The following is a 12509-nucleotide window of genomic DNA, read 5'->3' on the forward strand; positions in this document are numbered from 1 at the left end:
CGGTTTGCACGGCTGGCAGAGGCACAAGTCGGCGAGGGCAACTAGGCAAGGGAGGTAGCGGCGGGATGAGATGCAGCACAAGGGAGGTGAGAGAGAAGGGAAGGGACGACGCAATCGTTCTATTTTTTTACTCACGAACCGGTAAGCTGAATTGTGTAAATAGTGGCATGTTGGGTAATTATCCTACAACTCTATGTGGATGTTTGAAACGTGGTTTTCTGGAGCACCCTTTGAGGAGCTCCACAAAATCTTTGGAGTTGGCCCCAAGATCCATGTTTTTTCTAGACCTAGAGTTTTTGGAGTTGGAGGTGTTTGGCTTGAAGATTTGGGAGTGGAGCTGAAAAATGTGAAGCGGAGTAGTCCCAAACAGATCCTTAAAATTTGTATATAACGCCCCAAAGGATAAAAACCAACAACAGACCTATTAGCTCAGTTGGTTAGAGTCTTTTGCTAATAATGCGAAGGGTGGTGAGGGATATCTTGACATTTTTCTCTTCCTCATTTCGCCGAACAAAACCGTAATGGGCCCGGGATACATGGGCTTTGCCCAGATAAGAAGACATGCAGCTCATGTATCCTGAAATTCAATCCATCTAGGATGTACCAAGATGTACCGAGATTTGAAGGAGAGGTTCTGGTGGAAGGATATGAAACTCGACATAGCCAACTACGTCGCCTGCTATGACATCTGCAAATGAGTGAAGGTTGAGCACCAGAGATAGGCAGGGCTACTTAAACCCTTGAGGTACTGGTTTGGAAGTAGGAGGACATCTCCATGGACTTCATTGTCGGCTTGCCCAGGACTCAGAAGGGGAATGACCCAATTTGGGTTATTGTGGATAAACTCACCAAGGTCGCTCATTTTATACTTGTGAGATGCAACTACCGCACCAAGAAGCTCACAGATCTATACGTGGACAACATCCTGAGGCTGTATGGAGCACCTAAGAGTATTGTGTCAGACAGGGATCCTCAATTTGTTGCCAAGTTTTGGAAGAGCTTCCACAAAGTTATGGGTACTACCTTGGAGTACAGTACAATGTTTCACCCCTAGACCGATGGACAGATTGAGAGAGTGAACCAAATCTTGGAAGATATGTTGAGAGCTTGTGTGCTTACCTACGACACCGACTGGGAGAGCAACTTGTCTTTTGCTGAGTTTTCCTACAACAATGCAAGCCAGTCTTCAAATGTCACCTTTTGAGGCCCTATACAGGAGAAAGTGCAGAACACCGCTGATGTGGTCTGAGGTTGGAGAAAGTACTCTCTTCGGGGCAGTAACTATTAAGGAGGCCGAAGAGAACGTGAGCAAGGTTAGAGAGAACCTAAGGATTGCTCAGAGTCGCCAGAAGAGCTGCGCAGATAAGAGGAGGAGAGACTTATCATTTGAAGTTGGAGATCACGTTTATCTCAAGGTCTCACCGCTTCGTGGGAACAAGAGGTTTCTGGTTAAAAGGAAGCTTGCACCGAGGTTTGTAGGCCCCTACCAAGTGGTTAATCGAATTGGAGAGCTCGTGTACAGGCTTGCACTACCAGAACACATGGCTGGAGTACAGCCGGTATTCCACTTGTTGCAACTAAGGAAGTGTATGAGAATTCCCAAGGAGAATGTTACACCCGGTATTCCATGTGTCTTAGCTAAGGAAGTGTTTGAGAATTCCGAAGAAGGAGGTCCACACTGAAGCTTTAGATCTACAAGATACCCTAGAGTACGCAGAATACCCAATCAAGATTTTGGATCGCGCAGAGAAAGGGACAAGGAGGATATCCATTCCATACTGCAAGGTCCTTTGGAGCAACCACACCGAGAGAGAAGCAACTTGGGAGAAGGAGTCAGATTTGAAGAAAGAGTTTCCTCACTTGTTCGAGGAGGAGATAGAGGCTTAATCTCGAGGACGAGATTCCCATAGGGGGGAAGACTATAATATTCCTAAAAATTAGAAATATTAAATTGAGTAAAATTTAAAAAATTTAAAACTTTTTGTTTGAATTGTGTTCTCATTTGAAAATGGAACACAAATTCTATTCTCATCTAGAAATTCCCTAATAAATTAAAACTAAAATTAATTTTAAAACATGTGTGCTAGTTTGATTTGGCTCCTTTTGATTTTATTTGGCTTTCAAAGTTGAGTGTGTTTGAATTTTGAATCTCAAACTAAATATAAAAACCAAACCTAAAACTAACCTAACATCTAATTGAACCAGGCCGACCCATAGCCAAACTGGCGTGGCCCGCTAACCTACCTCTCTCTCGAACCAGCCCAGTCGGCCTGCCAGACCGCCACCGCTCCTACCTTTTCTCCCCCCTTGCTGATGCGTGGATCCCACGTGTCAGCTTTTCCTCTACCTCCCGTCGGTCGCTTGCTGTGCCTGTACCGCCACTGCCTCGCTGGTGCTCGCACCTGCGCGCCCTTTCCCGCTCCGCGACAACGCGGGGAGTGTCCGTGTGCACCTCCCCGTAGCCCTAGCGCGCACCTTCCCGTAGCCCTAGCGTGCCTGTAACCCCTTCCAGAGCCTTCCAAGGTGGGGATTTCCCCATCTTGCCCCTGTAGACCGTCGGCCACGCCTCTAAACCCTAGCCGGGGGGCTGTTGGATGGCCGCCACGACACCTTTGAGCGCGCACGCCAAGAATGGATGGCCGCGCACTCCCGCGACCCGCGCCCCGTTGCCCTAGCCCTAGTCACAGGCTATAAATAGCCCCGATCGGCAACCTCTTCTGCCCATCCAAGCTCCGAGGCTTCTCCCCAACACCGCCACCACCAGCCAAGAGGAAGAGAGGGGAAGCGAAGAGAAGAGGGGGGGAGGAAGAGAAGGAAGAGGAAGGAGGAGTTCGCATCGGAGGAGCCACCATCATCCCGGAGTCACCGTGCCACGCCAGGAAGGGGAAAGCCAGAGCCACCCGACGCCGTCACCGCCACCGGAGGGAAGCTGTGCCGAGAAGGAGCCGCCAACGTCACCGTACCACGAGCCTTCACCAAGCCGGCGATGCCTTCATCTCCGTCGTGCTGTGAGCCACCACCCTTTTCTCTCTTTTCCTTAGTGCCTCTGACCGGCCTTCGAGTTGTCGCCCAGCCTCCGTTGCCTGACTGGCCATCGAGCCGCACCCGCCGCTTGCCGTCGCCGCTGTGTCACCGGCCTTCATGCCGTGCCTCTTATGCAAGTGCCGCCGCTGCCCTCTCGTGCAGCCGCGCCTCGCCTCAGTCCTGGGATTCCAGGACGCCACACTTGACGGCTAGCCATGCCACGGCCAGGGGTTACCCCGTGACCGCGCACGCACAGCCCACGCACTCGGGCCGATCGCCACGCGCCTGCCTTGCTTTACACCACGCGCCGCTCGCGCACCGCCCGAGCCGCTTGCAGCTCTGTCGTGTGCTTGTCCGCGCCACGCTACGACATCGCACCGTGCCGCGACATCGTGGGCGCGGTCACTGCCTGCCCGCACCGCGACGTCGCGCCGCCGCCGCTCCATGCCGCAGCCAACCAGCGCGCGCCACACGCTCGGGCCCATGAGCGTGGCGAACTGGATCCGACCTGCAAACTGGATCCCGGCTAACCCTGTGCGGCCTTGTGTGCGCCATATGGCAGTGCCACCTAGACTAGGATGACCATGTGGCTGCCATGTGGCGCTGATGTGTCCATGGCTAGGCCCACTGTGGGGCCTACTAACAGGCAATGGGGCCCACCAGATAACCGGCAGGGCCAGTTGACCGGGTCAACGCTGACCAAGCCAACGTTGCCCGTTGACCGGGTCAACGCTGACGTCAGCTGACACGTCGCACCCTCCCGTGCTGCCATGTGGCGCAACCAAAAGATGACACGTGTCACCCTAATTAATGAATTTCCAAAATTAATTAAAATATTGAATAAATCCTTTAATCTTTAAAAATTCATAACTAATTCATTTGAACTTAGAAAAAAATGAAACTAGTAGCATTAAATTCGTAAAATCGAGCCCGTGCTGTTTGTAGCTAGTTTGATGTTATTTGGATCTTCTAAATTTGGCTTTCTCGGAGTTTTTTTGTCTAGATGTAATGCTGATTAATTTATATTGCGTTGTATCTCATTCTGTTCAGACTTAAGCTACAACCCGGAAGACTCTCAAGACCCCGACTACACCGAGGAGGACCTCAACGACAACGGATAAGGTGTCATGTTGCTCCCAATTATATAGATCCTATGCATGCTTAGTTGCTAACGCTTGATTTATGATGTTTGGATGATGATTGATTGCATAACCTATGTTTCTAGCCATGCCTTGATAATTGTTTATACTATTTTCCTTGTTACCTACTTGTGGACTAGCTATAGACCCCTAGCTAGTCCACTTACTTATATCCATATACATGCTTTTGAGTTATTGATGGTCATATGCCATGGCTTTGGTGATGGGATTCCTTGTACACTCTCGCGTGTGTTTTGGGTAAGTGTGATTCCCTGACGTGTTTTGGTAGGAGCGAGAGTGCCTTACTACGGGAGAGCATTCTGGACTCTCTCCACCCCCTTATGCCTGTGGTGGGTACCTTGTTTGACGCTGAGGAGCAGGTGGCGTACTTGTACATTGTAGGTGCTTCGTCACATACTTGTGGAGTTTTGTGCTCGCTCTTGACCCCTAAGGACCAAGTCAGTTTACCACCAGTCACAATATCTATTCTCGTACATACCGTTCGCCTTGTTATGGGCGGGGTTCAGTCCGAGATTAGTGGTGGATAGTGCTCAACTGTAGGCGGATTGGAGGATCAGTGTAAGGAGTTCGAGGTGTTGATCTGCTTTGACCAGACTACACCCCGGTGTTGGTAGGTTTCACAGCTTCGAGGTCCTCAACTGGTGACAGCGTGTCCTATAATTGAGGACGGTTCTAGACTCGAGGAAACAGGAGAGTGCTATCCACTTACTAGGGCTCCGGCCGTTAGATGGGGTTTGAACGGATCGCTACCGTTCAGGCTCCATCCGTGCGGGTACAGTTGTACAACCTCTACAAAGTATATAAATCTATAGCTATAGCTCGTGTCCACTGGTTATGGACAATGTTGTTGACTACCGCTACTTCTAACTAGACTTATATTTATACTTCTACCTTCCCTTTTTGAGATAGGCCAGCATTTGCCGTTGAGACGTGAGGGGAATGAGCTCTCACATCGCCTAGTATGTTTGGGTGCTGGATTCTTGGGTGAAGGATCTGGTGATTTGTGACGACTTCCTTGAGGTAAGGTGTTGACCTTGGAGATGGTATTGCTTTGATGCATCCTTAATTGTTGTTGCTGCTGCATATACCTCTACAACTATATATAGGTTGATCCATGCATATAGTATTATTTCCCCATTTTCCTTGACCTCCTGCTTTTGAGAGTTGATATGGCCTACCCGCTTCTTAGGTAGATGGTGGTTTTTCAGGATCGGAGCCCAACTACGACTTCAACAACGATAGATGGGAAGATTAGGGATGGTCCCTCGCTCAAGTCGCCTTTGAAGGTATTGTTTGCCGCGCTACATGCGTAGATGTTTTACCTTTTATGATTTAGTCCTGATGGACTTGTACCGGCATGAGCTGATGTGTTGTACTCGATATTTATGATATATTTATGATATTGTTACTCTGCTGCTATTCTATATTTCTATGTTAGTATGAATTTGTACTATATGAGATAGGGATTCACATGTGATAGTCTTTCTGGGACTATCACAAAGGTGCGTAATCTTGAATTCTCAGAAATGGAAATTCGGGTCGTTTCACCGGTGGCTATGGACGGCGGCGGACACCGCGGTCGTGTCACTGGCGGCTACAGATGGCGGCGGGGCGCGTGCGGTGACGACAGGTAAGAGAGGGGTAGGGTTGAGGAGATGAGGTGGCTACAGATGACGGCGGGTGCGTAATCTTGAATTCTCAGAAATGAAAATTCGGATTGTTTCACCGGGTGCGCAATCTTGAATTCTCAGAAATGGAAATTCGGATTGTTTCACCGGCGGCTACGGATGGTGGCGGGCGTCGCGGTCGTGTCACCGCGGACACTGGCGGCTACAGACGGCGGCGGGGTGCGTGCAGACAGCGTGCGGACACTGGCGGCTACCGACGGTGGCGGGGTGCGTGCGGTGACGGCAGGGGGTAGGGTACCGACGGTGGCGGGGTGCGTACGGTGCGGTGATGGCAGGGGGTAGGGTATCGACGGTGGCGGGGTGCGTGCAGTGACGGCAGGGGGTAGGGTTGAGGAGTTGAGGTGGCTACAGACGATGGCGGGGCGCGTGCGGTGGCCGGTGAGAGAGGGTAGGGTTGAGGAGATGAGGCGCATCCCAACGGATGAAATATATTTGCACCCATCTCAAAAACCGGAAACCACGTAACATATACATATGAACTTAGGAATACCGTCCCGAGTGAGTGAGAACCAACGCTGGGCCCAAACTGGTTCAGGAGACGCTTTCGATTACCATGCGTGGTTACCCTTTTCTTCTTCTAGTTGATGCTTCTCGATTTTATTGAAGAAATACATTGTACTGCTAGGTAGGCTAGCGGAGTAGCGACCTATCGTGACAAACGAACTGACAATATTAGAGGTACGGTACAGTACGTGATTACATCATCCGTCCCTCGTTCATGTCCGCGGCCGCCGCCACCGCATCGACGACGCCACTACTACCCTTCCCCCCGCCACCGCCGGCGCCTGCCCTCTTCCCCTCGTTGCGCGCGGCGGCCGCCGCCACCTTCTCGGCGTCCTCCCTCGTGGCAACCTTGTTGGCGGGCAGGACCGCCGCGGCGTCGCCCACGACGTCCCTGATCCTCACCGCCTTGCCGCCCTCCTCCGCCGGCCTCATCATCATGTTGGTCTCCGCGGCCTGCTGCGCCGCGGCCGCCACGCCGCCGGGGAGGTTGCCGCCGAGCCCCGTGGCGCGCATCTCCGCGGCCTGCACCGCCGCCGCGTCGGCGAGGCCCACCGGCCTGTCCCCCGCCGCCGTCTGCGCCGCCGCCTGGAGGGCCTCGCCCACAGTGACCGCGTCCGTGGCCTCCGCGACGTTTTGGTCCGGCACTGGCACGGTGAACTGCGCCATCACCTGCAAAGAGAGAGAGAGAGAGAGAGTGGCGGTCGGTTCCAAGGGCCAAACGCCATGAAAACGATCTTGGAACGTGCGCTGCTTTATGGTGTGATAGTACTATAATAACGTACCTGGCCGCCGGCGCTGGTGGTGACCATGCGCCTACCGGCGGGGAGGTCGGTCTCGGTGACCCGCAGGCCGCAGCCGCTCTGTTCCTGGCCTTGCCCGACGACCTTGTCCCGCTCGCGGCGGGCCTCGTGGGGGTCGGCGGACGCTGGGTACACGTCGCCGGCGCGGACGGGCTGGGGCTGGCTCATGCTGCCAGATCTGTGGACTCGAACGCTAGCTGAACACACGGCCGCAACAACAAAGCAAGGATGGGTCAGTTTGGCTAGCGCAGGCAGCAGGTAGCCGGCTAACGCAGGTGCATATAAATTCTTCGAACCAGTTAGATTTACCCGTATGGGTCGCTGCTACATGTTCACTTCTTGCAGTGACACGTCTGGACGCCTAGAGCGATGCGTGTGCGTGGGTTCGGCTGAGAACGTACCAGAGAGCGGCAAAGGTTTGGCGCTCTGCAGGGCTGCGTGGCACGGTGTGCGCTCGTTCGCCATGACACCTGCAACCGGATGCCGCGCGTCTTTCACGCAGGTGCATGATCGTTCGGCAGGGCTGCGGCCGTGGCTGCGGCTGTTGCTTTTCTAAGAAGCAGTTTTTTGCTTCGACTTGTTTGGTTGAAAAAAGTTTGGCAAAACAACTTCTCATAGCTGTGTAACATGGATAAGATGATGAAATGTCTATAATACCCCTCTCCTTTTTCCTTTTCTTTTTTCTCTTTTCTTCCCATTATTTCTTCACTCCATTTCCTTCCCTTTCCCATCCTTCTTATCCATTCTCCCAGTGCAAAACAGCTTCTCTTCATTGTTTCAAATGGATAAAAATGTGAAATGTCCACTGTACCCTTCATTTTTTTCTTCCACTTTTTCTTCTTTTCTTCGTATTTCTTTTTTTTCCTCTCTCCTTTTATTTTCTTCTCTTTCCTTTGTCTCTTCCTCACCCTGTTTCCTTCCTTATCCACTCGCACCGTTAGCCCCCAACGCCTCTGCTCCATCTCGCACCACCGGCCCTGGCTCTTTCGCTCCTAGCGCACCAGCCCAGCGCTGCCTCCCTCCGGCGCGTGCCTTGTTCCAGCCATGGAGCTCCACCGTACCGTTACTCTGCCCTGTGCCTACTCCCTGCTGTCCTCGGCCATGGGCCACGACGGGCAAAAGGGTCACACGCACCTGCGGTCGAGGATGAAGCTACTGGGAGCCAAATTTTTTGACTTCTCCCCCACCAAAATACTCTAGAGAGCGGATTTTATGGAGCTCCTGCACTAGAGCTGTTTTGCTTGTGCCCTTTGGTAGGACTTGCCGGTGGAGGAGCCGGTGGTGAAGTCCTGCCAAGCGAGGTCGAAATATTTAAAACGGCAAAGGTATCTATCACACGCAGCGGTAGCACCACCAGCACTGCGCACTAAAGGGCTTCAGGGTTTGGGAGAAAAAACAAACTGATGCGTAGCGTGGGTCTTATGCACGGCTTCAAATGCAGCGCAGTTCGTCGCAGCTGATACAACCGGTTAAACGAACTACCAATTGATGCCGTGATGATTCGCGATGCAAATTCCTCGTGGAAAAAAAATTGGCAGGAGGCGAGCTGCGCTGCTGCTGCTGGGATTCTTTCAATCTTTCCGGATTGCGGGGCGCCCCCGGGCGGACTCGTGCCGTCAGGAGTCGTCAAGGAGTCGCACCATGACCCACGTGACAGTGAAACTAGGTGGACCCACGTGTCATCGAGCAACGGTTGGGTTCCCGGGGCGGTGCCAGAATGTGGAAATACCCCCCTCCCTCCCGTCGAAACGGAAGACGGACGGCGAGCGGCGGCGCGACAATGCGGCGCTCGGGCGGGGCCCCGTCTCGCGGCGGCTGTCGATCCGGTGATCCAAACGCCCGGTAGAGGAGGGAACCGGCTTCCAATTGCGCTGCGGCGGCGTCTGCCGGTGGCGGCTTCGTCTATCTCGGGAGTGGGCGGCGAGGACGATGAGCCGTCCCTCGCGCGCCTGGATCCGCAGGCTCCCGGGGAGGTTCCATTTTAGGTAATTAAGTCTTCCTGTTATCCTGTGAGTGAATCATGATTATCGAGTCACCAGTTCATATTTCAATTAATATTAATAGATTCACATTTCCAAAATGCTTAGTCATCTTAGACCTGCGGACTGTAGTGGTTAGGGATGTTTCCAGTTTTTTTAATCAAGGATTTTTTATTCTCTCTTTTTTTTTAAAAAAAATAACATGGCTAACTTCCTTACAAAAATCCGTACCCAGGCCTTAGCTGTGATACGCGAGCAACTTAAACAATAAAAGGGCAGAATGAGCTGTAATAGGGGAAATGCTGCCAGGTAGGAATGTGAGTGTGAATGTTACCAACAACTTAGGCTGGTGCTATTACTCGCACATAGTATTATGGTATGGTGTTTTGAACAATAAGCAAAGGGCCGTATATGCCGCCAACTTGTTGTCCACACATAATGACAGATGTATGCCTCTGAGAATCTGAGTGACTAATGGCTGAATACAGTGGGCGAGATTTAGATTGTGGGCCACCCTTTTGCGAGATTTGCCGGTTTTGGTTTTCGTCCTAAAGTCCTGAACATTTTTTTCGAGACGAGGCTGACCCCATTTTCATTCATAAATGGAAATTCCACTGTTCCGTTACATGAAGAGAGGAGATGAACAGGAAGTCTGACCAACCTAGTCTATCTATCCTGATTCAGGGGAAGATAAACTAGTGAGAACTTAAGCCCCAGGATTCCCAGGGAACGCTCACCATCGACATCGACATTTTACTAGTTTGAAAGGAAACAAATAAAGGTGGGCGTAACACACATGAGACTGCTGGAGCTAACCAGAACGACACATAGCAAAAGAAGTTTTCTGCCAAGAGGATGGGCGGCATCTTCTCCCAGTCCATTGTTTCTTCTCGCCCGTCAGTTGTCCTCTTCTTCCTCCTGACTCCCACTTGGTGCAGCTGTCTGTTCGCTCCCGGGAAGAGCCAGCAGTCTGGCGGCAGGGGCTCTTGCTTGATTCACCATCACTCTGTGTGCGCAGCTTAGCAGGACCTTCACGCCATCCAGCAGCCTATCTTGGAGTTCCGACTTGTAAAGACCTGCCCAGCAATGCTTCAAAGCACAAGCGAGTATTATGATTACAGCAGGATGACTGATTGTTTTTTTTTTCAAAACATGCTTTATTTCTACATTTCCATATTGCCCAGCTTATAGCTGAAAAGCCAAAAGTGTAGACATCCTGCCCTTCTGGCAGCCACTTTTTTACCCAAAGGGTATATTGTTGTAGATTTCTGGGGTATGTCATTGGCAGTTTGGCACCCAGGCATAAGCCCACAATGCCCCACACCACTTTTGCCACCGGGCATTCAAAGAACAGGTGTGTCACTAATTCAGCACACGAGCAAAAGTAGCATGATGGATCTCCTATCCATTTCCTCCAGATCATATTGTCTTTAGGTAGTATTGCAGAGTTTTCTACCAGCCAAACAAAGATTTTGATTTTATAAGGTATTTTTGCCTTCCATATGTGTCTGTAGGAACATATAAGTCCTGAACATTGTTGAACAATGTAATTTGTGAGCAAGTTAAATAATATGAGGGAAGAATCATTGAGCTGTAATAGTGTAAAATTGCTGCCAGCTAGAAATGTGGGTGTGAACGTTACCAAAAACTTAGGCAGTTACTATTACTCGCACATAGTATTGATGTATTATAGTATGGAGTTATGAACCATATAAACCGCCAGCTTGTTGTCCACATGTAATGACAGAGGCATGACATGTAAAAGACAGGTAAGCCTAATACTTATCCTCTGAATGACTCATGGCTGAATACGGTAGGCGAGATTTAGATTGTGGGGGCACCCTTTTGTGTGTGTTGGGGGTTTTGGGTTTTTTTCACAGCTAATAAAGCGTGTGTACAGCTCAATAAAGTGGAAATCCACCATGATAAAATAGCGGTGGGGGTTGATAGTGCCCATAGGCCGTTTTGGATTACAGTGAACAATTGAACAAACATGTGAAGTTCTCTAGTTTTTGTTTCGTGCACGGCATCTATTGCTACAGCTGTATAAACACCTTCACCCACTGGTGCTGCATTTCCTAATTGTAGAAGAAATTTAGGATTGTTGAATCTGTTTTCTCACAAGACAATGTCAATAGTCGAAGTTCCTAGTCCTAAAGATCCAGAAATTGTCGAATCTCTTATCCTTGATCTTTTAGATCCAGAAAATAAGGCGTATGCCCTTTCTGTGTTACCTAAGGTAATTTTGTTTCTCCTCTATATTGTCTATTTCATCTCCCTCCTATTCGCTTGGCATAATATATCAAAGGTAATTGGCGCTGAGTTGTTTCAAGCTCAGATTGCTCATACCAAGCTCTGATGGCATGATAAATTCAGAAACTGTCTTCTACAAATTTAGATGGGGCTTTCTCTAGTATTTCTATTATAAACTACGATTTAATACTATATTTCTTCTTTTATTAAGTAGAAGTAGTAAGTGATCAACTCATCTGAGAATTTTGGTGCTTGCCCACTTAACATAATGTGGAAATCATGAGGTAGACATGCTTACTGAATGATTGTAAAATGCATAGATGTAGTTGTTTTCCTTTCTTTTTTATAAAGGCTTAATTCTCTAATCCATGCTATGAATACTATCTTATTAACCCATAAACACCTGTTTATTGTTGTTATCTTAACATCTGGAACTATATGAAAGTTCTTCTCCACATGTAATCTGTTCTTACTTATTGATTATAAAACATATCACATCCATTTTTAACCTACATTTCGATGAGCTATGCTGCTACTGTATCTTTCCTCTCCTCTTTGGTTTGACATGGTAAACGTTATTCCCTTTTCAGTTTCATCATGTAACATGAAGCATTTTGTATTTAGTAGCTTCTAGTGATTAGGCCACATGTGCTAGCAACCTGCTCATCCTAATGCGTTCAGAGATAATGTGATGGTGTACTTCTATTGCAGTAAAGACAATTACGCAAGGTGAACTTGATTGCATTCGAAATCACAGAGACATTTCATTCACATGGCAACTAGCCTGTTTCACCAAAGACAATCCAAGTACCCAAAACACTATATGATCCAAAAAGGCTGTGCATAGAGCATTCCAAAACATACATAAGCTAAAATGAAAAGTTATTAGAGAAGCAAACCTAAAAGAAAAGGGTAAATATAAGGATGTATTTATGTTTGACCTAATAAGAAGGGGAAAAGGGTAAAAAGGTCTTTAGATAGAATACCGAGACCAATAATGCTAGCCTCCTTCTAGTTTCTGCGCCTCTTTGAAATGGAAAATCTGCTAGCTTCCTTGTACACAACCCGCTCCTCCCCGAAGCCTTGCCTCTGTCTCCCTCC

General features: G+C 49.5%; 1 protein-coding gene across 1 annotated transcript; it reads right to left on the reverse strand.

The window, feature by feature from the left end:
* Nucleotides 1-6333: 6333 nt before the first annotated feature.
* On the reverse strand, nt 6334-7652 carry LOC117837915 (late embryogenesis abundant protein D-34). The gene is made up of 2 exons (XM_034717727.2): nt 7159-7652; nt 6334-7045 (listed from the first exon to the last, which is right to left on the reverse strand). The coding sequence occupies exons 1-2, from the start codon at nt 7342-7344 to the stop codon at nt 6569-6571; spliced, it is 663 nt and encodes a 220-aa protein (XP_034573618.1). The 5' UTR covers nt 7345-7652; the 3' UTR covers nt 6334-6568.
* Nucleotides 7653-12509: the final 4857 nt, after the last annotated feature.

This window comes from Setaria viridis, chromosome 1 (assembly GCF_005286985.2).
Source record: "Setaria viridis chromosome 1, Setaria_viridis_v4.0, whole genome shotgun sequence".
Taxonomy (NCBI): domain Eukaryota; kingdom Viridiplantae; phylum Streptophyta; class Magnoliopsida; order Poales; family Poaceae; genus Setaria; species Setaria viridis.

Coding starts and splice junctions, on each gene's coding strand:
- LOC117837915 (XM_034717727.2), bottom strand. CDS start 7,344: ATGAGCCAGCCCCAGCCCGTCCGCGCCGGCGACGTGTACCCAGCGTCC. Junction 7,046..7,158: donor CCACCAGCGCCGGCGGCCAG/GTACGTTATTAT, acceptor CTCTCTTTGCAG/GTGATGGCGCAGTTCACCGT.